Here is a 25,541-nt window from a genome sequence, read left to right as displayed (position 1 = left end):
TGAAGACGAAAATTGGCTAACTTTAAAGTTTATACGAATTTTCTTTCATCTTCGATACAGTACAACCCCCTGCGTTCGAACCTCTATTACATAAATATATTAAAAGTTAGATACGTCATTGTATCTATTATTTTGTTGGTATTCGTCAAATAATATTTTATTGTCGTATAGTCTACTCTACGTATAATACGGTACAGATTTTCGCTCTATAAGGTTGTTAGATACCTGTGTATAAATTGTATACCCGTTATGCACGCAAATTATGAATAACAATCAGAAGCAATAGAGAGAAAATGAGGCAAAATAAACGACGATGTACTTACCGGTTCGGAGAGATAGGACTCCCACAGTTCCCTGAGATCGCTGCTTCCCACGTCGTAGAATTCCATGATCCTAAGCTTGCTCGATCGTTCCTAGTGTCGTGCCGTTGCCAGTCAATGAATTGCCGTATAGTCTGCCCATGGAGGATAAAGAATATCAGAAGAATACGGACACGATCTCTCCTCGAGGATTCATTGTCTTCCAAGGATACCGGCAGACCGACACTTTCTGAAGGCAAAACGTTCGAGAAGGTTGAACGATCGGTGTACAGTAGCATTCAAAAATATTTACATGCTTTATCTTACTTTTGATCTGATATCATTTAATTAGATAGTTTAATTGAACTACTATCTTTAATTGGAGAAAATGAATTTCTTATACAGAACGTTTCAGCGATCGTGACACGATTATCGAGGAAACGATTCCACGCGAAAAAATAAGTAAAAAATGTAGAATAATAATTGTTTATTTTATTGAATAGAACTTTCTATTTGTATTAGGCATTCTTTTTTAATAAGAAGTTTCTCGGAAACGATTATTCTATATTTATTTTTTTACGTATACCTTCCTCTTATATAAAGTCACAGCCTTGCCAATAGTTTACACGATTACCAAGGCGCTCTATATAAATTGGTTATCCTGCGCAGAATTCAGATAGTCGAAGTCCTGCTGTAGAATATTGCGACGCGAAGCAGTAGGAAAGTGAACATTTCGGAATTCTCATTTCTTGTACGGTCTGTTCTATCACATGAGAAACTCTTTATCTTTGGATTGTTTGACTTTTGATTTCTAAACTGTGACTCAGATTCTTTTAGACTGATGGAAAGATTATGATAGACGGTTACCTCAAGTTGATGAGATAAATATATAGAAATAAATATTTTATAACTTTAAAATACTATTACGATATAGTAAACCACTAAATCCTTCCGAAACTAATTCGATAATATGTCTTAAATTATTTTTCTAATATTGCTGGAACCGATAGGAATACAGAATTCTATTGAAAATGGGACTGCATTTCTCGTTTGAAAAATTATTTTACAGTTTTGCGTTATTAGATTTCCCATAAATACAAGCATTCGCGGTCTATTTATAAGCGTGTTTCTGTGATTGGCGTTATCTTGTCTTCCGCATAGTCAATATAGAATGATCGAACTATATTCGATCCCAATTAAGTATGGCAAGTACCATTAGTAATTTCGAACGGTCGTTAATTTTATTCCTACGTTTTCCTCTTTTTTCCTTTACCTCTATATAGGCCAATGACAACGCGAAGAATTTCTACGCTAGCAAACAGTTTCAAAATAATGATAGTAGCTGGGAAAAATATTTGAACACTTAGCATAGAAAACTTACACTCGAAATTTTACATTTCATTGAATTTCGTTTCGTAATGAAGCGTGAAAATGTTTCGTATAATACATAATATATTCGTAAAATGTTTCTGCAAATGTTCGAATATTTTCGTCAGCAGTTGCATATATTATAAATTCGAGTAGAAATAATTATATTTTTATAGCGACGTCGAAGAAAAATCAGAGAAATTGAACGAACTATTGTTTTCACTCGTGTCTCTATGACATGGAGAAGTGCAAATCGGTTGAATGTGAATCGTAACGTTTGCGAACACGATTTGGTATTTAATATATTCTATTATTCTATCAGTGCAACACGATGCAACGACTGTACCAGAGCTTGTATACTGTAACGAGATCAATGGACCTGTCTGTATGAGTTAAGTACATATGTATATATGTATAGTGTTCTCGCGGAGAGAAGGAGAATCGAACGCGTTGCGAAATGAACTGCGATGCGTTCGCTTGGAAAACAATGGAGAATTTCTTCAAAGACAAAAGAGTATCTTTGCTTTACTTTTAAAGGAGACTCGTGGAAGCTTCATTTATATATTTATTTCGAAATTTTGATTTCGATCTTGATTTCGATTTTTTAAACCTTCTTTTACCTCTCTTTTAGTCCTTCTAGCCTTCGTGATACTAATTGTCGGTTATCACATTACAAATTCGTAATTGCAGTCGTTAACAGGGTTAAGTATCGAGTTAAGTATATCGTTCTACCGAATAAAAGAGGCATGAGAACGAAAGGAATTACGGCCATGGTTGTAAAAGAAAGAAGGAAGGAAATTTCCATAGAGTTCCCACTGTAGTTTCTTTGACTCATATTCTACACAGAGTACTGTTACTCAAAATCCTGTTGAGCGATAATTTTCAATTTTAGTCAACGCTAATCAGTTTTCTTTCGTATAAGAGTTTCATAGCATAGCGATGCAAATACGATAAAAATGTATCATCCTGCATATTCTCAATTAACTATTTCATTGAAATTTTATTAATGTCATCTATGTAATATATATTCATTCATATACATTCATTATGAAGATGAAAATGTAAAAAATAAATTATCTGTAATTTAACAAAACTAACGACACAACAGAGGAAAGAAGAAGCCATGAAAACAATCGCGCTCAAAATTACACTATCGACAACAATCCAGATTTCACGAAGAAGAAGAGTTTCCAGGAAATGAAACAAAATTTCCGAACGGTAAACTCCCAACGAGTGCTCGTTGTGGCATAGCGCGCTATGTTTACACAATTCCGACAATTATCAGCAGCTGCGGGTACATTAGCGAGGTCTGTTGTTCTTCCTGAGCACACGTTACTAAATGTGCGTTAAAAAAACGATCGTATAACAAACTTTTAAACGGTATGTATGTTGGACTCTTCTTCGATCGTTCAACCGATCCGCCTTACTTTATCTCTGTCCCGCCAATAAATTTGAAACCAATCATCAGCCTCGTATTAATCGTGTCCGACCTTTTACTCAACTGGGAAGAGTTCCACATGATCACCGATATCAAACAGAACCGGTATATTTCAAGGAAACACAGTTGAACATAAAAACAGGTTCGCGAAACTTTAACGTGAAAATGTATCGAGCGATGGCTCGTAACTAGAACAGTCCAAATTTCGGTCTTTTCATATAGTGGGATCCACCCTGGTAATCGCAACATAGTGGAATCGTTAATATGCAACAAAAATACAAAAAAATATCTGTTTATATAAAAAAAAGTTACAGTAAATAAGAATTCATATGTTATAGTTAATTTACGTTACGAATATTATTGGCTATGAAAACATTTTTTGGTTATCACTAAATACCGTCGATAACGAACATTTTTTTTGTTACTTCCGACCATCGTAGCTCTTCATTCGCATTATCGATAATTAGTATCTCTCTAAAAGGAAAGGAACCAAAGAGTTGAACTTTAGCAATTACCGCAATATAATGGTTATTTCATTTAAAATATTTAACATGTATTATTTTACTCCTGTAAAAAAGGCAAACATGGACATAAGTGGTTTTTGCTATGTACCTTTTAATTATTTTAACGAAAATAATTTATTGAACAGGTACTTACGTGTTATGTACATATGTACGTATCTTTGATCGATAGCAGGATCGAGATAACGAGCGGTAACATTTTTTCCGGAACACGAGCGTAGAGTATGATAGATACACCTTTGATTATCGTTTGAACGAAATACTATGTCGTTAAATTTTTTACTCGCGTTTTTATAACTACGAGGCAAACATAAAATCCTCATTTCTTTAGAGATTGAAACGATTCGAAACATTTAATAAAGATTATACATTTTTGAATGTTATTGATTTTCTTCTAACAGAAAGTTCATACAATTTTTCTACTCCAACTTACACGATGGTTAATTGAAATGATAACAAAGTTTCGAGAATTAAACTTAGCCGCTCGAAGTTGTACATTTGCTAATTTTCATAATTTTCTAAGAAATCTTTATGTTTACTAATAACTAGTAATTTTTTCTGTCGAAAGCTGATAATTCTACAAACGTTTAGAACACTACCCATTACTATTTTTATTGAAAAACTCTTAGATACTTATTTAGTCTTTTACAAATAACTGAAAAACGAAAGCAATAAATAGTATTCAATTTGTAATAAATATCAACAGGTGTTCTAATACTATTGATACGTTAATGTATGTAAGTAGACGATTAAAAAATTACATAATATGTATACATATGCAGAAAATTAACAAATGAAAGTATATATGTATCTAGAGGGTTAAAAAGTATATGTATATAATACATACGTAACTATCAATTCATATGATGTTATAGGAGGTTTATTAACGTTTAATAGCTATCCGTCTGCTACTCTCGTCTGATGAAAAGGTCATGCTCGAAGTAGAATTTGTATCATGATGAAATTGTCACGTTTCGTTTTACGATATTGCAAAACAGATTGGCATATACGTGAGAGATTCGACTGCCTCTTTGTATACAAATATTTGAGCAACATACGAGATAACGTTTTGAAAAAAGCATCGGCAACTGTTTTATCAACGTTAACGCAATGCCGGTTGTGTGAACCGCCCTTCAACGCGATACAATGCTTTTAAACCGAATCAAACGCTCCCCTCCTACCCGCATTCAGCTTCCACATAACGCACCCGGTATTATCATTAACGTTTAGTTTCACATTCCCATTAAACACCACCATGTCGCACTCTCTATCCTCTCGTGAACTCTATTTCCATTATAACCGTCCTTAACATGAGAAAATATTTCAAAGACATTAACACATGGCCGACCGTGCGAATTGGGAATAACACTTTTAAACTCAAGCACACATAAAACACACAACGCCCAAACAATAAAATAACGATCGTTTTATAACTCGTATAACTTTCACAAAATGCATGAAAATAAAAATATGTTTTAAAATTTAATATTCAATTGAAGTATGGTGATGTTTAAAACAGAAATTTTATAATTTGACAACACGAAATTGGCAAACATATCAATTATATCCTTTTTTTCAACACTAAAGAGATTCAACTAAGGTTATGTTTGTTTTTGAAAATAATTAACTAACAAAAGATAAATTGAACAAGACATACATACGTTTCTTCCGTCATTTCAATTAAAAATGACTATCAGCATCATATTTTATTCTAAACTATATTGTTACAAATGTTAAAAATGTATCTAAACATATATTATATCGGCACAAAACGAACGCGATGTATGTATCACTAAGTAAGATGAACAAATCTTTCCAATTGGCCTTACAACAATATATTCTAAAATCAATAAATTGTCTATATGTTAACATACATAAACTCTGTTCAGGTAGTGCCATAAATAGAACGCAATTGGAAAAATAAATACGAAAGTATTAAATGAAGATAGAGTTACAGCTGGATTGGCGCGACAAGTGGTTGTTCAGACTGATACACAAACAAATTCGACGAAAATAGTACAATCGTCCTTAGTTGTGAGTAATTTCTACACAAATCGTCAAGAGGATTACCCCTTCGCCTACTAATACACCCACTCGATGCAATCGAAATGCACCAGATGGAACGAAGTACCGGCTCAATGTGACCGACTTGCACGCGCGTACACGTGCACTCGATTACAAGTATATTTGTATCTCGATAAACAATCCATTTGCAGAAGATATATAACATACGAGCTAATACTTACCGAAGAAAAGCTGGGGAACCGCGAATTCCCGTTGGTACAAGGAAAAATCACCCCGATGGAACGAGTAAAATTACACAAATATCTTGAGCGTAACAGAAAGGCCACAGCACTGATCGAACGGAACCCGCACTGTACCATACGATGCACTGTTCGCAACCAAGGCGCCAATGAACATGCAGGAAATCGGGACAGCGGGATCGATAGCCAACACCCGTACACCTATGAACGTATCGGGCCACCAATAGGTTACACGAAAGCAAGCTCTTCGCCGTAAGCTCGCCGCCAAACACGGATGACCTGACCTTCGATCGGTAAAGTCGACTTCCGTATAAACCAAAGACGGAACGATACACGCGCGTTCACGTTCTCCGCGTAAATGCGCGATCGGTCGCACGTGCTGCCCGGCCGAACCCTCGCTTGTTCTGTTCGTTAACCAATCAACGCGGACCACCTGTTAGCAGCGTACTGAACTCTCGTAGCACGCCGCACAGAGAACGATGCGCGCGCAACCGTTCCTTTTCCCGCTCCGTCATGGCGGCCAGTAGTTTGAAATCGGGTTCCACCGGCTTACGTGCGTCGCGATAATGTTTGATAATTGTGCTTTGCGTGTGCAGTGTAGTTTGGGCCAGATTCGAAACGATTCATTCGGCAGTGGAAAATTGTGTGGAGTGTTGAGTGTTTGGGAAGTGACTAATGGAAGAAAATTTTTGGAAAGGGGTGGATTGATGGAATGGCGGATAAGATCTCCTTGGACAATACTGCACCATATTTTTATAGAATTATTACAGAACAGGGATAGTTCGAGCATATTCCAGTAACTGTAAGTATATTGTTATATCTTTAAGATTAACGAGACTCGAGTATCGTGATATGTAATGTAACATTTCGAAAAGTTAAGACACGGGTAATGAAGTATCTGATCGTATTAACCTAATAAACAATGCTTAATTTTCCGGTTAATGTTTATTATCGGGAACCTGTTTAGTGGTGTATTATTAAAATTCTATTTAAAATGTAGTTAGTGATTGCAATTCATGTTGTAAAAATACTCGTATTCACGCTGGTATCGACTTCAACATGGATCCCAATGTGATGTTCACGCACATGGCGGGAACATTTAAAAATTCAAAAGTTGCAGTACACCAAAATTTACCAAGTACAACAAACAAAATTTAAGTTTCCGTCGAATGTCTAAATACTCAAATTGAAACTATGAATTTAAGAAAATATTTTTATAAAAACAAAATGAATTTATATATATATAGTAATAAATTCATGTGTATTTAATTTAGGTTAATGAAAATAGTATTATTTTTCGGAGGATATACTTACATTTATTAACAAATTCTTTACACATTTAGGATGTAGAATTCGAGTTGTATACATATTTCGTAATATAAACAATAATATACATGTTTTTCACAGCTTAATATTTAATATGTAACATGCAAACATAAAACAAAATAAGATATAAAAATATACATTTTATTAGATTTATAATATTCTGTGTAAAGATAAAATATAAGTTTAATAAAAATAAGATATCGAGAAGTACATTTCACTGGTTAGGAAAATTCCAATAACGTTCTCAATTATTTTGAAATAAGACCTTCTATATTAATATAGCTTAGATAGTAATCTAGATGCAAAAATTATTACCCGTACGATTCTTTTTTATTTCCATATACGTACAAGAATTTTCAATATTCACTACAGCATAGTCTGAAGGAACGAAAAAACAATTCTGAGTGATTGATTTGTATTACATTGCTTAATAATAGAGTAACATCTTCGTAATATTGTGATAAGTGTATGCAATATCGCTATGGATATTAAAATTTCTTTACAAACAGAACTTACAGGAATTATTGAATTTAGATAAATGCCTTTGTTATTCGACAAGTTAAGTTAATTATACAATGAGTGTCTACAAAAATAATTCTCTTCACTACGAGGTAGATTCTGACAAGCATGTTCTTTATTCGAATATCAATTGTACATCATGCTACTATTGTGCCCACGCCAGTAAAAAAATTATATTCTTACCGATCATAATTTATCTTGTTCTAACCTCCATATTTATACTTTTTATCAGGTACAATACAAGGCTGAACAAAATATGATTATGTAATCTTTTTTCATTTTTTTTTTTTTTTTTTTTGGCAAAAGAGATACTATTTTAGATTTTACTCCACTTCTGCCTCTTTATCTTTTTTTTTTTTTCGTTTGTTCATTTCAATTATATGAACGTAGATTTCGTTATAAGCATTATAAAACATTGTAAATAGGATGTCTTTGAACAAAAACAGAACAAACACAAGCATATTGTGCAACAAACATTTACATAAGATGTTAATATATACACCTTTCCTTCGAGTAACGTTATATATGTATTTATGTAAAGAATTCAACAACAATCTGCCTCAAACGATTGATAAGAAAAAAATAAGAGATGAATTAAATATAACAATACAATTTGAAATCATTCATTGCATTAATAGTCGTAGTGATATAGATTTATATATAAATGAAAATGATGCATCGCTTTTTTCTCTTATATGACAAAATATATATATTTATAGATATATATATAAAGGCAAAAATTATGATAGAAATGAAAAATTTTATGCGATACCCGCCGCATAACGATCATTCGAAACAAGTAGAAGAAACGCTTTTTAGAATTCTTTTTTCAAAGCGGACCTCAATAACGCACTGCGCATCGATGTTACGAGTTTTTCAAGTTCTTCAACCTTCATCTTCAATATCCTATTGTCCCGTTCCAATTCGACTGCTTTCTTCGCCATCTCAGTTTCTTTCGCTTTTTTATTCATACGTGACTTTCGCGAAGCTTCGTTGTTCTTCTCCCTGGACTCTCGATAATGCAAAACAGACGTTCGATCGTCCGAGTCTGACTCTATGTAACGTTTTCGCTCTATTCTCTCCCGTCGCGCTCGACTATAAGGTTTCTCTATTTTGTTGCTAACTGATATCCTCGTACGTTCCGCCCTCCTCGTTGATACTACTGGTGCGTCTGAAGAAGACGAAGTTATCGTTGACGATGGTGTTCGATTTCTTGTGCACTCTGGGACGATAGTCTCGTTCTTCTCCGTTTTCACTTTCACGCTAGTTTGTGGAATCGTTGTGGATAATTTGGAGGGTGACCATGATTTCGATGCTACTGAAGAATCTGTTGAAACGCTACCTTCCGGAGAATGCATTTCATCCTACAAAGCCGTATACGATATTTTATTGAACATTGTTTTACTTAGTCAGTGTTACTTTTTTACTTATATGATGTTAACTTTTTTTGGATTTGAATTACACCTGTCAACTTACATCGCAAAGGTACGACAATAAATCGAACGTATCCGATCCAGTGGTTTCCACTGTTCGTAATACATCCCATGTTTCACGTTGATTCTCGGTGGAATCGAATGAAGTCGGGCAAGCATCATTCAAATCAATTTCCTCTATATGATATCTGGATTGGAATGGTGCACTAACATCTGTATTATTCTGTTTGCTTGTATTTACATTAGTTGATCCTTTTGATATTTTTAACCACAAGTTGGATGTGTTTGATTCTGTTGGACTATTTTTCCTCTCGTATTTGCTAGTTACATTTGATGTAGATTGTAGGCTGTGACAACTGTCGTTTAAATGTTCGGTTGTCTCCGCGGTACTCATTTTCACGTTCCACTTTTCTTCATCTGTTACACTCATCAAATCTTTCAATACCCCCTCTTCTGAAGACAAAACACTGTTACCCTCGTATTTCGTACCTATAAATTGCAATGTCAGAATGAAAGGTAACATATATTTCTTTCTTAATGCAGATATTCATGTAATAGATAAATACTGACCTGATAGTTTAAAAGTAGGTGATTCACCTGCATGAAAATCGCATTGACCCTGGAATGGATCCATGTAACCGCTTAAATCTTGAAAGTTCTCCTCCCATATGGAGGATGCTTCTTTCTCGGTTTCTTTTGTTACATTCGTTTTTGGCTGTGGGAACACCCATGGCTCGTTCAACAATTCTGTCTCCATGGTCGGTGTTAACAAAGGAACTGTATCCATTTGTGAAGGCTCTTCCTCTGGTGGCCACGATCTCACGCCACGAGAAGCAAATGACAGGCACGGCTGACGATTGCATGGCTTTGTTACCTAGAATATAATTTCTTTAAAACTTTATTACCACCACTTGGTTCTTCAATGGAATCTTGTTAACACCTAAGAGGACACATACGTTAAACACGCCTCCTTTCTCAAATGAAATGTTGCTGGCTGTTGGGTGTTCGTAAACAGGAGGGATTTTGGATACCTATGAAAAAGATCAATATTTTCACATTTACGATACATTAGGACTTCCCATACAATGGAATTATGACTCTATCAGATAGAAAAATGATACTTTGAATACCTTTCTAATATTAAAACAATTTCCAAATGATTTTGCTTTTTATGCTACAAAATATACATCATCTAAATCATATAAAACAGGCAGTACATTCTGATACCAAATTTATGAATACGTAGATAAAAAATATCAACAATTCCATCTATAAAACGTGATTACAAACCAACAAGGATCTAATTTATCAAGATAACAGAGTTAATATTTTGCTGAAAAGATAATATTTCCTATGTGTTAAGGGGATCATACGAAATGTATTAAACACAACATTGGGTCTTAATTCACTGTGCAATCAGCAGACAGAATTTATTGAAAACACAGTTAGACATTTAAACCAAGATCTTTAAACCAGGTATACCATATTCGGGCAGGTCTGTTGGCAAAAAAATCAAAGAAGTTTAGTAGTTTAATATAATGTACAAAAACAAAACATATGAAAATATAAAATACACATTATATATATACGTAACTACAACTAAACGTTTCTTTACTCGTGCAATTTAATTCGATGACTAAGTATAATAAAAGTATACACATTTCTAAAGTCAATGGAGACATAGAGAATACTCTTGCTATCATTGTTTACATGCCACACGTACACAAACGTTTATGTACATGTAAAACATGCATGTGCGATCTGATTTTTGATTTTTCAATGATTACATACTTATTAAACCACGGAGTAAACGTTTAGTGTACTGTTATTCGCGCAATATCGGAGCAAAGAGTGCGATTCGATAATCGTACATTTTCAAACGCGTTCCGACATCAAGCCAATCGCGTTTCATTTGTAGGCAACAGCCAATTTTTATCGTCGAGTCGCTATATTCTTTGATATTTGATACGTTGCTTATCGAATAAAAAAGAGATGGAAAAATATTGATAGGCATGAACATTGATAATTATCAATTATTTTATATAATTCTATGAAACTACAAGAACTATAATCGATAACTTGTAATATAGTATATAATATATATACATACAATGTAATAACATAGCCTTAAACTTCGAATAAATTTTTATTATTATTATTTTTATTAAGCATTTGTTCATTGAAAAAATATGCTCAATTAAAAATTATGAAGTAACTAACGTAACAACAGATAAAATATACAATATCGTATCTAAGAAAAGCCGAAATTTTCCAATTTTTACGAGGAATACTAAATAACATTTGTTAGTTTTGATATGAACAATATCATGTATTACTATAGATTGTCAATACTTGAATTGTGTATCAAGATACACATATATAGAATCAGAAAATAAAAATACCAAGATTATCGATTGCCATAAAAAAGCCGTCGATAAGAATCGATATGCCGTCGTTGTTTTTCTACCTCTAGGACACGCAGGGAAAGGAAACTTCCATTCTACGTTGCTAATACTAATCTCGTTACGTAACAGGCAGTCTCGACGCATGTGACTAAATTTTCGCAAACCGGCTCACGTTACGGCATTATTCGTTTGTACTACGTTGCGGTGCGAAAAGCGAATTTGCGCAGAAAATGATCGAAATCAGTCGCGTGATACACACGAGATATACAATGACTCGGGACCTTTCTGGAATACTATATTTTGCACAACAGCTAGGACGTATATAGGCGAGCGCTACGTCGTCCGATCGATTCGCACTGTTTGCTACATAGTTGCGGCGTAATTTCGTGTACTGCCAGTTCAATAAATGACAAAATTAGCTCGATCTATGGTTATATAATGCAGATAGACACGGCGGCCAGATCTAACGTATAGGCAGAACACGATAACTTGAAATATATCACTCACCCTCCTTGAAACAATAGGTGTTGTACCTTCCACTTGGAACGCGAGAACTATTTTATGTACCGACAATTCTAATTTCTTTGTGGAATACGTGTTAATTCGAGAATTCAAACGATTTCGTACGCAACTCGAGCACTGATCCTTCGCACTGACACACCTCTCCGAATCTTCTTCGCGGAATGCGAGCTGGAACGTCGGTAGTGCGGGATTAAACACGTCACGGTACCAACGCGCCGCGGATCCGGTGTCTGGTTGAACGTCAGATGCTAGAGCACGTCACTTTCGACCAATCTGAGCGTAGATGAGCACACTAGCGACCAATCGTTGCAAAGAAACGCTGCAGTGGGAAGAAATCTGACACGTAGATTCGATATGGGACCAGGGAAGTTCCAGTCGATAATCGTATTTTTCCACTTTTCGACACTCGTAACTTAAGTCGCCCTACGACTAAAATTCTCCCATATTCTATAGTCATGTTAGGGAGGTTTGAGATTTATTTTTGAACGAGAAGTTTGTTTGAAGCGGAAAGTAATGTTACTGCGTATAAAGACGAGCAGAAAGCCACTACTTATGTAAATATTTGTGTCGCTCTTCTAGTGACATATAGTGTGAGGTCTGTTGCATGATGTAAAAGTATAGGTTCGTTCGAGCACACTGAAACAATGGTTACGTGACAACGTACTAGGTCAGTTACATAAAAATGTGATGTATTTGTTTTTTTGCGGTATGCGACTAATCTATTTTGGAATACGCCGCATTAATAATTCAGCAACTTTATCGTTGGAGTGAATCAGTTCCGCGAAGAACGTAACGTGTTACCAGATGGAGTTGATGGTACGTGTTACGTATCCACGTGATACGATTACGAAAATGGATAATATTTGGAACTACGCAACATTTTCATTTACGACCATGATCACTTTGTTTATTAATAATTTATTTTTTTTTATGTCATTAATTTAAAAATAAATACATTAAAAATTTGTTTAACATCATATCATAGATCGTATAATTAATATAAGATAAACGATGCGATATAATAAAATTAATTACGTGTAATTAATCACATTTAATTAATGAATCAACTGTTTCAAAACTAAATACACATAATATTCTGGACATTTTAAATACATTAGGAGTTACGTAATGATTAATCGCAATGTTTAATGATTAAGCACAATTATGATGCAACCTCTTACGAACTGTCACTATAGCGAAATACCTATAACCAAATTTTACACTTTGGAACGCCTGCGTTAAACTTATATCGAAATGACTGGAATCGAAACAACGAACAACTATTCTGTCGATCAAACAGTCAATTCGTCGTTACTCCTCCATCCAACGTACTAACCCAAACCACAATGAACAAACAAGAAAAATAATATTCTCAAAAAAATAGGGAAAAATGTAGTTGAATACAAGACATCGTAATTAATCTATTAACTCGGCAATCATACAACTGGAACAAAGCAAACATAACTCGTGATGCATAAATTAGATTCCACGGATTTCGCAGACCACGTAAAGGTAACACGATAATTGTCGTAATTATGAAACAACAATAAGTGGCTTAAAATACTTTCAGTTGCTATTAGAACTGATGACAGGCAATTCTAAGCAAGGTATATGAATCACGAACCTGTTTAACTCGTATACGCGTATTAGCATCTTCCTATAATTTTGCCAGTCATATTTTGCTACGTTTTGTCCGTCGATAGAATCGGTAAACCACGAAAACAAGGACTATATTATCAGCTCCGATGAATCAGATATCGAGAACGAAGATAACGACAAGACAAATGAAAACGAACAAAATTTTGGAAATGGACGTGATTACGACACGATTTTTCGCTTAAGCAAATCCTATGGAGATCACGCGAGGAACACGCGAAAACACTTAAAGCCGGACACGCGTAAAGATGCCTGGAACGATTTTGTGTTCGAGGACAAAATGTACAGAGTAATCCCTTTAAGATTGGACGAAAAAATATTCAAATCAAAATACACAACTTCCACTAATAAGAGTCGATTCAAACAAAATGATAAATAATAAAAAAAAACAGAAAAAACAATATCTTATCGTAATATTTATTTATATGGTAAATTTTATTAATCGACAGACTGTAGATATTCGCGTAATTGTAGCACATTTAAAAGTGGAGAAATGTACAGTATGCAGTAACGTAATATCCGAATTAAGATATTCATTGTAACGTTTGATCAGCGAAATAAGTTTTTTCCTTAGTTTTTTATTTTTAGTTGCTTTTTTAGTTTGTTTAGCCCTCGCCGTTCCAATTACGTTCACAAAAAATTATGTTCCCGTTTATCGAGGTTTTTATGATAAAAATGAACAGTAGCTTGGATTAATTGAAATCCAACTTTGATAAATATAAATCCACCTAAATGGCGGGATAAGTAATACAGAAGAGAAAACGGTATTCTAGCAGAATATATATTTAAACTACAAAATCCAGTTTCAATCCATAAAAATTAATCCAAACGAAAGGATAAGTAGTAAAAAGGAAGCAGCATTTCTTCGTACTATATTTTATTAAAATCTTCAATTCTAAAGAGTCATCTTCGATCGACGAAAATCGATCTTCAGACGAAAGAATAAATATAATAAAACTACGGCATCTTGTAATATATTTTATTAATAAAAAAAACAACCGTTTGTTAAAGTTTTTACAATACAAGTGAAAAACAGGTTGGTAGGCATGGTTCAATGTACATTCGCGATCAGTTCTTGGGATCGTTCGTTCCATCTTTTCCATTTTTTCTTTTCTTTTTTTTTTTGATTGTTTTCTTTCCCCGGTTAATCTGCACGAGTCGCCTACATGCAACGTTTTTATATTACAGCGAGAGTGATACACATATTATCTATAGTAACAAAATATAAATTCGCTTAATGTATAAGAGGGACAGTGAACTTGAAAGGGGAGAGAAAGAGGGGGGGGGAGTTGTATTAACATACATGCACACACTTGCTCCTCTCGTTCGCATCTCGTTATAAATCGTAGGAGACAGACAGAGAGAGAAAGACGTGGAAAGTTAATCGATAGAAAATAAAAAAGAGAATAGTCCTTAACTAGGCTAGGTGGTATTATAAATTACATAAAATTACAACCTCACGCTTAATAGTCTTTTCTTTTTCGTTGCGAACGTTTCGTTCTCTCGATTTCGTTGATCGATGTGTTAACGGGTGCCGAAACAACGATCCTACTTTAGAAAAAAAAAAAGACGACGGATCGTCGTTCCAGGACTCGATCTCGTCTCTGGATAAATCGATCAACGCAACGTCACTTTGCATCGTTGTACACGTTCGACGCGAATACACGCGTTCGAGAGGTTCACGCGGGTTCGATATCGACCTCTTTTTCCACGCCGGAAACCACGAATCTCCTCGAACGCGCCACCCCGGTACGATCCTCGTCTGGGAATAATAAATAAATTGGTCTCGACGATGGGACATCCTTTATAAAATCTGCGTAACTAGGATGTACTTTTCTTTCTTCTTTGTATTCTACGATGGTAGAACGCGGGTCACTCGTCGTGGTCACTGGCCCTCGCTATCGCTGTCGCTTTTGTCTGGAAAAATATTTGCGCACCTCGTTAGAACTATTTTTTCTCATTAGTTTCCTGGATATTTCAAAGTTTTGGCTCTGAGGAAGAATGGAACGGATAAGAATTGAGCGGACCATATTGCCCGACTGTGTTTCGCTTTTTTTATTATCTTGGAGCAAATTATTTCCTAAATATCTTCGTGTCGTGATATTCTTTCATAATAGAAAAAAATGATCTGCAACCTTTTCCTTTAACATTTGTATAAGAAGGAATTTTTAAGAGGATAAAGAAAACGCACAAAGAAGTAGATTTTTTACATGTAATATTCTAGACTAATATTTAAGTAACTTAACTTTTAATATTCTATAGAGTATTCTATAAAAATAATTACAACTAATTGTAAGAATAACTGCGGTGACCATTCAGAAAACATCCTGCCACTCTCATGGGATCATGATTCACAGGATGAGAATCCTGATGGATTGGCAGAACGAACGAAAATGGCGGAAGATGCGCGGAATGTTTTTCTGTAGCGTCATTTCTATTTTAATACAGTACGGCAGATGACGCGAAGGCGAACCCAACGACCTATCGCAATTTGACCTTTAGATATAGAAAAGTTACGGTCGTAGGTACCACCGCATTATCTGGACAATTATATACATAAGTATAAATACAGGGTGTTCCAGCTGAAACAGGCTACTTTCATACCTCCGTTGTTTCTAATGATACGAGAAATGTTTATAGCACGGTATTTGGATGCTTTCAATGGAAGAATATCCTATGGAAGGAATATTTGTCGAATTCTTTGCAAGGACACTAGTAGTTATCTTTTTCGTAAGAAAGTATACATATATGCTTCTCAAAAAAGTTAGAGGATTGATTTTTATTATAATTACTTACTTAGTTTTATTTTTTTTAACGATTGTCTTAGAGTCAATTTTTATTCCGGTATCGTACGAACAAAAATTGAAATTTATATTAAGCGTATAGGCCTTTTATATTTGTGCTCGCTTGATCGGTTCGGTAGAACCATTCGCGTAATAGCGAATCTACAATCATTTTGAGCAGTGTATTTCGTATCCGCCGTTAAAAAATCACTTAAAATGATAACCTTCGGGTTATCTTGATACTTATAGGTACTACAATCTAGTAAACTATAGTTACCCTTAATGTGATAACCAGACTGCGAAGTTATCTATGCAAATTGATACTTTTATAGCCACTGATAAGGAAGCGACACTCTTAAATTCTAAATCTTCTAACACGTATTTTATTTTTGATATTTTACACGTATATCTTTACGTTTGTACTTATTCTTGGTTATCTTTGTGCGTATTATGATATATTATGAATGCATAAATATCCACAGTCCAGTCACACGCTTCACGAGTATTTTTACAAATTCTTTTATTATCGAAAAAAGAAAGAAGGAGACACTGAAGGCTTATTTGGAAATGGTATGCCAACCTTTCTTGCCAGGATACGCATGACGTTTCAGTCTATCGTAAAGGTCGTCTTTCGTGCCGTAAATACTGGCGTTGGAGCGTGCAAGACTGTTCATTTTGCCATTGTGCAGACTCTCTGGAAAGAAGACGCAGAGAGAAGTCGTGAAAGTTGTGAAACTTAATGTGTACTTCTCGCAGTGTCCCGTTTTTATTCTCACCTTTCATGTAGGTCTCGTTGTAAAAGTTAGGCATTTCCCAGCCGTCCTCCTCATCGTCGTAATAGTGAGCGTAGGTACTATGGTGGGACGGCGCGATAGATTCCGCGTATGGCGTGGGCGCGCCGTAATAGAAGTTCACTTGCGAACCATTTTGGTCTGTCGCTGGTGTTAGCATCTTTTTAGGTTCCTTCTTTCTGGAAGCTCTGTAGAGAGAATTTATTTTATTTCTCACTCGATATTTCTAGAAGATTGTCCTGGTCACAGAAAATTCCTCGTTTCGTTCACCAATTTATGCTATTATTCGTATACAGCAATGATTTATATTATTATTGTATATTGTTATTATACAGATTACTATGACAGTCATACATCGTGTATTAGTATGCAAATATTACGGTTCAGATTATTCCTACGGAAGGCAATTTATATTCTTTTTATCTTAATGTTATTATAATTCTTTTCTTTACAAATATCCAACAACAGATTTTCAAATCGCTAATTCACGTACATTTTGAGCTTAAATTTACCAATCGATTTCATATTATCAAAAATGATTATCTAGAAAAATTCATAGATTTCTCGCCTATTTGGCGAAGAAATGAATTTGTTAGAAATTGACGAATATATAGTTCGATCTAAAGAAAGAGTTGATAATTTTGTGGCCCACTAACCTGACACAGATCATCCATACAAGAAGAACGACGAAGATGATTAAGATAACTCCACCAGCGATGCCACCTGTGATATAGAAGAACTCAGACTTTTCCGTACATCGTTTTCCGGTGAAACTTCCGCTGCATCTGCAGGATGGTTGACCTCGCGAATCTTTAAGACATACTCCTTCGTTATCGCAGTAGCCCATGCAGACATCGGTGCACTCGGTTCCGGTTCCATTATATCCTGGCTTGCACTCGCATTTAAAGTCGCTCGTTTCCGGTATCAGCAAGCAATACGCGTTAGCGTCGCAGTGCATTTCCGCGTCGCTTGTCTCGCATGGGTTAGTACAATCAGCTTTGCTGGTCTAATTTAAAAAAAAAGAAGCAAAACATTTTCATTAAAAATACCGAATTAACTCTGTCGATCAGTTATCGGGGCATGGTATTATATTTCTATTGACCGTATTTCACTCTGTACTCTACTTATTAAAAATTCTGAAACGCTTAGAAACTTAAGGGTTGAACATTCTGAAATCTTCGAAAATTCAAAATTAAGAATCTCGAGTCTTTCAAAGTCGAGAAGTTAACGATTCTGAAATACTCAGAAACTCGAATTTCTAAAAAATTTTGAAATTTGTAAAGAATAAAAATTATATTAGAATTTACGGTACTAAGAAAAGTTTGAACGAACCGAGTTCTATGTTAAACCGTAATGTTACCGTAAATGTTAAAAGTCACAGTTACACAGAAAACGAAACTTACCGCAGCTGTTCCTTTGGTACTAGTATTAGGAGGACAAGGTATGCAGAAGGTCTGCTGCGGCTCCGACTGATACGTTCCCTTCTTGCACTCCATACATTCGTTCAGCGTTCCGTTCAAATACGTTCCAGGTTCGCATACGGGCAGAGAACATTCTTCTATCGCCGCAGAACCCATATTCGGTGTCGTTCTGCCAACGGGACACGCCTGACAGGCAGCTTGAACTCCCTGAGTTCTGTAACTTCCTCTTGGGCAGGGTTCGCATTTTCCTTCGACAGCCAATTGCTGTCCAGAGCCACACTCGTCTCTGCATTCTTCTCGAGACACAGCTTCCGCTGTTCTGGTAGTTTTTCCCAGGCCGCACAACAAACACGAGAAACTACCCTCGTTAGGTTGATAGAAACCATGGCCACAACTTCGACAAAGACCAGCCAGGTCGTCGTAGTATTTTCCCGCGGGACATTGTTCCTTGCAATCGGCTGCGCTTCGAGCACCTGGCCCCACCGTTACGCTAGGACGTCCTGCTATCACCGGACAAGAACTGCATTTCAGTTGACCTGATTCGCTCTGGTAGCTTCCCACTGGACAGGACAGACACTGTTTCGTTTCTTCGTCGTAATACGTTCCCACGGCGCATGGCACTGTAATTAGGATGAATATGGGGTTAAATACGAGGTTTATGGTTTTTGCTTTTTGGACAATCAAGGAAGACATCCGAGGACATAGGAACTTGATGAAAATGAGATATGCGTGGGGTTCGGCATATTGGAGGGGAATTTAGATGGCTGTTTGAATATTCTGCGTGGGAATGAATAGAGGAAAATTATAGAACATTTAAAATTACAGAAATTGGGAATCTCGTGTAATTCGCGTGAACGCGAGGTTGGGTTTGAAGCTTAGAACTTTTAGAGGGATTTAGGCGGGTGTTTGAATATTCTAATTGGTTATGGACACATTTGGAACATATATAAATACGTGCGTGTTCTAGTCGATGGCGTAGGAAATTACAGTTAGTCTACATTACAGTTAGAATGCGTTTAAATGGATATTTGAATATTCCAATTAGGAACGTAGGTGTTTACGTAAGTATTTAGATATTCTAGTCGAGAACACAGCGATTCAAATGAGGCGAGCGGGAAGATATTCTGATTAGGAAGGAGGAATGTGAAAACGTGTACAGTATCCACCGATTTTATTTTTCAAAGCTCGGTCTAATCTTTTTAACTGCAAGGAATTAAATACCACGAGAATTTGCAACAACTGTTTCAAAATCTTTTAAACATACTTACCACAATCAGGTGCCATAACGACTTGTCCAACAGGACAATCATAATCAGACTCCAACATCAAAGAAGCTGGATCTGGCACGGTATTGGGCAAAATATCGTGAACGTCGAACTGATCTTCCTCCAGGATTAATCTCTCCAATAGGGTTTGAACAGTCGCTCTCTCGTTCGAGTTTGCGTTCAAAATCGGGTCGCTATAAAATATGAAATTCAATTGATAAATTGGAAATCGATGAGTGGTCTATTTTAGCGGCAGGCAGAAGGAGAGTATGCGCAAGTATGTACAGCCGTTATCTGAAGGCGGAGGTAATCAGGCAGCCTTTCCATTGGTTCCTGGCCAGTAGTGTCACCTATTATCGACACCAATTAATTTATATACCTACGTAATGTTTAATGTCCAACACATCCTGGAATTCTAACGTATTACATGCCTGAGGCAGAATGTCGTTGGGAGGTTTAATCTTCTGTTAATATGGCGAATCGAAGCTGTTTGGTATTTAAAACAATCAATAGTTTCTAACACATTACATATCCGATTTCTATGGATTTATAAATTTTGAGCAAAATTCTTCGCTAAATTCCAAACAACGTATATACGTAAAAATTGAAAAATTAAATTCATCCGATCATATAAAATAATTTTCACAAAAATATTTGCAAAAGTTTCGTTAAAAAGTTTACTGAATTGAAAAATATGGTCTGTATGGTTTCCGAACGATGAGAAATAAAATATAGTCCGTTAAAACTATTCGTTGTTTAATCTAACAGCTTGGTTTCAAGTCCAGTGTTACGCGGTTTCAGTTACATTGTTATTCTACTATCGACTCGTTGGTTCCTGGTAAAGTGTCCCATTCAACTAGTCCGTCGTGTGTGAACAGTTAGTAACAACGTGCATACCAGCGTTTACTTCGTAATTGTCGGTTAGAGTCGACTTAACAGTTGTCAGAATCTCGTTCGTACCATAACTATTCCATAAATGAATAATCACATGGTCGACAGAAACGAATAAAAATAATATAAACGATATTAAAACGACAACTTATTAAAATCGACCATCGCTCGATTCTCCTCTTATAAATACATATTTGACAAGAACGGTTCCTCGTCACGTTAGAAGAGCCGACCTATTTAATTAGTCTAATTAGTTCGAGTTTAGTAACATTATGATATAGATTACGATTATTGTTTCTCCATGTACGATTCATGCATCCGTGATTTTTCTCGCAATGGTAAAATGCTTCATGTAACGTGGATCTTAATATATTTAAAAATGGTGAGATGAATGTCGGATAATACCGAGACCCGAATGACGAGAACACATGTACAATGATACGTTTCGCACGTGGCTTAAATCGAGTTGCTGTGTCCTTACTTTATCGCCGGGAACGAGATCTCCACCTCGTAGGTATCGCTTCCTTGCCGAGCTTGTCTCGTTCTACGATGCAACACAAGTAACAAATGCTAAGTACCAATCATTCTCGCACATCCTATCTGATGTTATTTTTCCATGATTTTTCGAAGCTGTATCTCGATGTTCAGTAGATTATAAATTTCATTGCTATAACTAAAGTGAACGTGATATCCGTTTCAAATAGAAATTTCAGTTCTATTTCTTTCTATTCTATAATTTTTCATTCTATTCGTTTGAACAGCGCGGAGATGTTTGACGTGGAGATACTGTTGGTTGATAGGATAAAATACTTACGGTTCAGCTGGCACTACTGCTGAGATTATGTACGTTCCACCATCCTCTTCGTTCGTTTCTCTGGTGGTGCGTATGCGATGATCGCATTGAACATCGATGTGCAAATCTTTGCATTCGCGAGTTCCTATGAAAGACAAAATACATTCGTTAAGAATTTCTTAGTACAGTACAAAGTATGATATAACGAGGTTGTGGAGGATTAAGCCATCTAAGAGTTGGATTGATTGCTATTTTAAGCTTTCTTCGGAACTTACAACGAGAGTCACAAATTTTCTTTTATGTCGACTGAAAAATAATTCTACAAATAATTCGTACGTTATACAAAATATTGCTTACCTTCGTACGAATATGAGCAGAAATTCCAATCTCTATTCAAAGAATTCACAGCATCTCGAACTTTCTTCTTGAGCACTCCCTGACCAGCTTCGTTGCATAGCACTGATGTTGGGAAGTTCATTTTGATTCTGAATACACGCTGCGCTGGTGTGGCACCTGACCAATAGATATAACAGCATGATACATAATTAGAACAGCAAATGAAAAAGAAAAACAGGAGAAGCAATTTAACGTTAAACTTACTTGTACAAGCTGGATAGATGAGAGGAAGGGACGGATCGTTGGTTGGTCTCCAGAATCCTTCAGCTCCGCAGGTGTAGAATTTCGGTACTTCTTGAGAGAATCTCAACCCGGGGTTGCAGAATATCTCACAGACCTTGAACTGGCCGCCAGAGCCCCAGTCTTTGCATTGTTGCGTGCCTCCAATTGGATCTGGTAATTCTGGGCAGAAATCGGCTGAAAGATGAAACAAATTATCCCTGAAATGTCTCTGTTTCATAAAAGTCGCGTAATACTAGAAAACACGATTCGAATTGTACATAGAGTTCACCTACATAGTACATAGACCTTGAAATTGCAGCTGGCAGAGTTTCCAGCCTGGTCATAAGCCACGTAACTAATATCGTACGTTCCCCACATTAATGTTTGTCCTGACCTATGTCCATTCTTCTCCTGGATCCTCACTATACCAACGTTATCGACGAATTTCGGTTCATCCCAGCTAACTATAGCTGATCCGTTCTTGGCGATCACCCAAAGGTCGCCTGGACAGTACTCCATTTTCGGTGGAATTTTGTCGGATTCCAATTGTTGACACTTGGTACCGCCGTATCCAGGTGGACATACTCTTTGTCCACAGTGTGAAGGCACGACTCTCTCTACTCCTCCGACTGTGTCATCGTAGCCTGCCCAAGTTAAGACCAAACCTTGGTAGAGAACAGGTTCGGTACGACAGTCACGAACTTGTTTCTGGATCTCGTTCGTGATATGTAAGGCTCGACTCCAGATTTGTACCTTGGTCAGATGTCCTTGGAAGCCTGATTCCGTGTAGCCTTTCGTATTTTCGCTCTGTGGCTTACCTAGTACTGCCCAGGCACTGAAAGATGGGGTTTTTATAAGTTCATGCGTGGTTAAGCGAAGCATAGTTAGATGAGACAAGCTAACTAAGTATGTACTGTAGATAACTAGGACAAGGTACTCACTAAGAAGGAAGAGATCTTCCGCTTCCATAACCTTCCGTCTTACTGGCAATTAGACCCTCTGTTATTAAGACCAATTCTCCACCGTTTTCACCATTCCAAACTACAGCAACGTGATGCCACTGGCCATCGTTAATCGTTGCATACTCTCTGAATGGCAGATAAACGTCTTGCAGATCGTGGAATAACGACACTTGGACTCCATTGCTGTGTGCCTGGATCATAAGTCTCCTATTCATAGGAACGTGTGGAGAGCTGAAACAGAAATGAAGCAAATAATATATTTCTATTATATTTCTATAATAAATTATTATTATTAGGAAACTTTAATTTAAATCGATATCTAAGAAAAAAGTGTGAATATGAGCGTCTACCTGACTGAGTAGAGAGTGAAGAATATTCCAGCTTCATCTTTTTGAGTATATTGCACCCACATGGCCACTGTTAGGCTCTTTCTTCCTCCAGTAAAGAATGGAATCACTTGGGCTGCGCTACTGCGCACTGGGTCGCTGAAGTACAAATCGTAATCCACTTGGATAGCTGAAAAGATATTACCAATTATTACACGTATATTTTCATTATTACAAAAATACTATGTATACTTACACTTTCTGCAATCGTCACCAGTCAAGTTGAAAGGACATTGGCAGAAGAATTTGCCAGTAAGATCGATGCACGTCGCTGATGGTGGACATGAATTCTCTTTGCAGTCGATTATATCATCCTCGCACGTTTTGCCTGAATAATATTTATAAGATAACGCTTTGTCTATGGTATTCAAATTTCTACCTAAATTATTGTCTTGTAATTTATCGAATGAAATACCTGTGTACCCTGATGGACAAATACAAGTGAATCCAGCACCTTCGTCAATACACGTAGCTCCGTTCTTACACGCGCCAGCCTGACAAGCGTCATATTCGTATTGACAACCGATTCCAGTGTAGTCATCGGGACAAGTACAGTTGAGCCCAGATCCAAAGTCTTGGCAACGTCCATTGTGCATGCAAGGATTGCCAATACAACGCTCGGGTGCTGTTTCACATTGTTTTCCATCCGTTCCTGACGGGCATCTGTTACAGAATATTTTAAATCGTTACAAACAATCCGAATCTGAACAATAACATGAAAATACTACAAATGTCTGCACTTATACATAGTACATAAACTAACAAATCACATCATTCTACCATTATACTTACACACAAAAGTAATCAATGAACAAATCAACGCAAGCCGCATCATTCTGACAAGGATGATTTTGGCACATTCCAACGTCCACCTCGCAATGAACTCCAGTCCAACCTTCAGGACACATACATTTAAACCCGCCGACCTCGTCTCTGCACGTGGCGCCATTTAGACAAGGATCGGACGCACAGTCATCGATATTGATCTCACACGCTGATCCGGTATAACCCTCACGACAGTGACAAACAAAAGTATTATCCAAATCAACGCAACGATCTGTTCCAACAGGGCTGCATGGGTCACTGAGACATTCATCCAATTCAGCTTCGCATTGAAGTCCAACGAAACCCGGTCTACATTTACAAACGAATCCTTCTAACTGATCCACGCAGGTCCCTCCGTTTTGACAAGGTTCAGAGGCACAGTCATCGATAGTGTGTTGACACTGTTTGCCTGTATAACCTGGTTCACAGGTGCAAGTATATCCATCAACCTGATCGATACATTGGCCATTGTTCTTGCAAGGTTTGCTAGAACATTCGTTGATATTCGTTTCACAAGCTGCACCTGTCCATCCTGGATGACAGATGCACTCGTGGCTGAATAGATTATCTACGCATATTCCATTTAGACAAGGATTTCCTGAGCATAAATCTATTTTCTCGTGACACCGTTTTCCGGTGAATCCTGCAGGACAGTCACAGCTGAAGTCGGCTACTAAATCTGTGCAGTTGGCACCTAGTAGGCATGGTTTTTCAGCACAATCGTCTGTGTTGATTTCACAGCTCTGACCCTCCCAACCTGGTAGACAGTCGCATTTGTAGCGACCTTGTTGCAGCGCTACGCAGGTAGCGCCGTTGTTGCAAGGATTTCCACTGGCTGTGCATGGGTTTATCTGCAAATAGACATTATTATTAGACGTTAATTGCTACTTTGAGCAGCAAGAGAAACTGTGAATTTTTCGATAACGATAGAAAATTTGTCCCACGATAATAAATAAGGGAACAGTATGAAAAAACAGATATTGAAATGTTAATTCTCAGAAATAGGAGAAGAATCTTAAACTTGGCATATCCTTGATTATTCCAACAATTACCAA

The 25,541-nt window shown here is 36.5% G+C and overlaps 4 protein-coding genes across 7 annotated transcripts in view; 1 reads left to right on the top strand and 3 right to left on the bottom strand.

The window, feature by feature from the left end:
- Positions 1 to 6,242, bottom strand: part of LOC117210574 (cyclic AMP-responsive element-binding protein 3-like protein 2) — a 48,088-nt gene extending 41,846 nt beyond the window's left edge. Inside the window, exons 1-2 of the mRNA XM_033453722.1 lie at positions 5,873 to 6,242; positions 324 to 549 (exon numbers count right to left, since the gene is read on the bottom strand). Coding sequence (XP_033309613.1) covers positions 324 to 389 — 66 coding nt within the window. The 5' untranslated portion in view covers positions 390 to 549; positions 5,873 to 6,242. The remainder of the gene's footprint in view (positions 1 to 323; positions 550 to 5,872) is intronic.
- A 1,763-nt stretch (positions 6,243 to 8,005) lies between these two features.
- LOC117210573 lies at positions 8,006 to 12,352 on the bottom strand. 2 transcript variants are annotated; one of them, XM_033453721.1, is made up of 6 exons: positions 12,081 to 12,352; positions 10,651 to 10,665; positions 10,125 to 10,199; positions 9,739 to 10,042; positions 9,212 to 9,657; positions 8,006 to 9,099 (listed from the first exon to the last, which is right to left on the bottom strand). In XM_033453721.1, exons 2-6 carry the CDS (start codon positions 10,651 to 10,653, stop codon positions 8,551 to 8,553), a joined length of 1,377 nt encoding a protein of 458 aa, XP_033309612.1. In that variant the 5' UTR covers positions 10,654 to 10,665; positions 12,081 to 12,352; the 3' UTR covers positions 8,006 to 8,550. The 2 variants fall into 2 exon arrangements, with proteins under 2 accessions (XP_033309612.1, XP_033309611.1); XM_033453720.1 differs by lacking the exons at positions 10,651 to 10,665; positions 12,081 to 12,352 and adding an exon at positions 11,571 to 11,813.
- A 733-nt stretch (positions 12,353 to 13,085) lies between these two features.
- On the top strand, positions 13,086 to 14,271 carry LOC117210575. Its single transcript, XM_033453723.1, has 3 exons — positions 13,086 to 13,607; positions 13,666 to 13,702; positions 13,799 to 14,271. Exons 1-3 carry the CDS (start codon positions 13,566 to 13,568, stop codon positions 14,128 to 14,130), a joined length of 411 nt encoding a protein of 136 aa, XP_033309614.1. The 5' UTR covers positions 13,086 to 13,565; the 3' UTR covers positions 14,131 to 14,271.
- A 444-nt stretch (positions 14,272 to 14,715) lies between these two features.
- The window catches only part of LOC117210572 (sushi, von Willebrand factor type A, EGF and pentraxin domain-containing protein 1), a 51,600-nt gene continuing 40,774 nt past the window's right edge, over positions 14,716 to 25,541 (bottom strand). For 2 of the 3 annotated variants that reach the window (XM_033453718.1, XM_033453717.1), the window contains exons 22-37: positions 24,454 to 25,337; positions 24,077 to 24,324; positions 23,858 to 23,989; positions 23,626 to 23,791; positions 23,255 to 23,506; positions 22,607 to 23,148; positions 22,296 to 22,508; positions 22,053 to 22,208; positions 21,717 to 21,840; positions 21,384 to 21,446; positions 20,015 to 20,205; positions 18,729 to 19,366; positions 17,982 to 18,331; positions 17,311 to 17,513; positions 17,115 to 17,228; positions 14,716 to 15,668 (exon numbers count right to left, since the gene is read on the bottom strand). In XM_033453718.1, coding sequence (XP_033309609.1) covers positions 15,637 to 15,668; positions 17,115 to 17,228; positions 17,311 to 17,513; positions 17,982 to 18,331; positions 18,729 to 19,366; positions 20,015 to 20,205; positions 21,384 to 21,446; positions 21,717 to 21,840; positions 22,053 to 22,208; positions 22,296 to 22,508; positions 22,607 to 23,148; positions 23,255 to 23,506; positions 23,626 to 23,791; positions 23,858 to 23,989; positions 24,077 to 24,324; positions 24,454 to 25,337 — 4,308 coding nt within the window. In that variant the 3' untranslated portion in view covers positions 14,716 to 15,636. The remainder of the gene's footprint in view (positions 15,669 to 17,114; positions 17,229 to 17,310; positions 17,514 to 17,981; positions 18,332 to 18,728; positions 19,367 to 20,014; positions 20,206 to 21,383; positions 21,447 to 21,716; positions 21,841 to 22,052; positions 22,209 to 22,295; positions 22,509 to 22,606; positions 23,149 to 23,254; positions 23,507 to 23,625; positions 23,792 to 23,857; positions 23,990 to 24,076; positions 24,325 to 24,453; positions 25,338 to 25,541) is intronic. The other variant, XM_033453719.1, reaches the window with a different exon arrangement.

Source organism: Bombus bifarius, unplaced genomic scaffold (assembly GCF_011952205.1).
Source record: "Bombus bifarius isolate JDL3187 unplaced genomic scaffold, Bbif_JDL3187 scf7180000008206, whole genome shotgun sequence".
NCBI lineage: Eukaryota > Metazoa > Arthropoda > Insecta > Hymenoptera > Apidae > Bombus > Bombus bifarius.
The sequence above is the reverse complement of the archived record's forward strand: the minus strand, read 5'-3'. Positions and strand labels throughout refer to the sequence as shown.

Excerpts from the sequence above, each read along its gene's own strand:
- LOC117210573 (XM_033453720.1), bottom strand. The coding sequence starts at position 11,717 with ATGCGTCGAGACTGCCTGTTACGTAACGAGATTAGTATTAGCAACGTA. Across the intron at positions 9,658-9,738 it reads ACCTACTTTTAAACTATCAG|GTACGAAATACGAGGGTAAC; the intron begins GTCAGTATTTAT and ends TGCAATTTATAG. Across the intron at positions 9,100-9,211 it reads TATTGTCGTACCTTTGCGAT|GATGAAATGCATTCTCCGGA; the intron begins GTAAGTTGACAG and ends ACGGCTTTGTAG.
- LOC117210575 (XM_033453723.1), top strand. The coding sequence starts at position 13,566 with ATGCATAAATTAGATTCCACGGATTTCGCAGACCACGTAAAG. Across the intron at positions 13,608-13,665 it reads ATTTCGCAGACCACGTAAAG|TTGCTATTAGAACTGATGAC; the intron begins GTAACACGATAA and ends AAATACTTTCAG. Across the intron at positions 13,703-13,798 it reads GACAGGCAATTCTAAGCAAG|AATCGGTAAACCACGAAAAC; the intron begins GTATATGAATCA and ends GTCCGTCGATAG.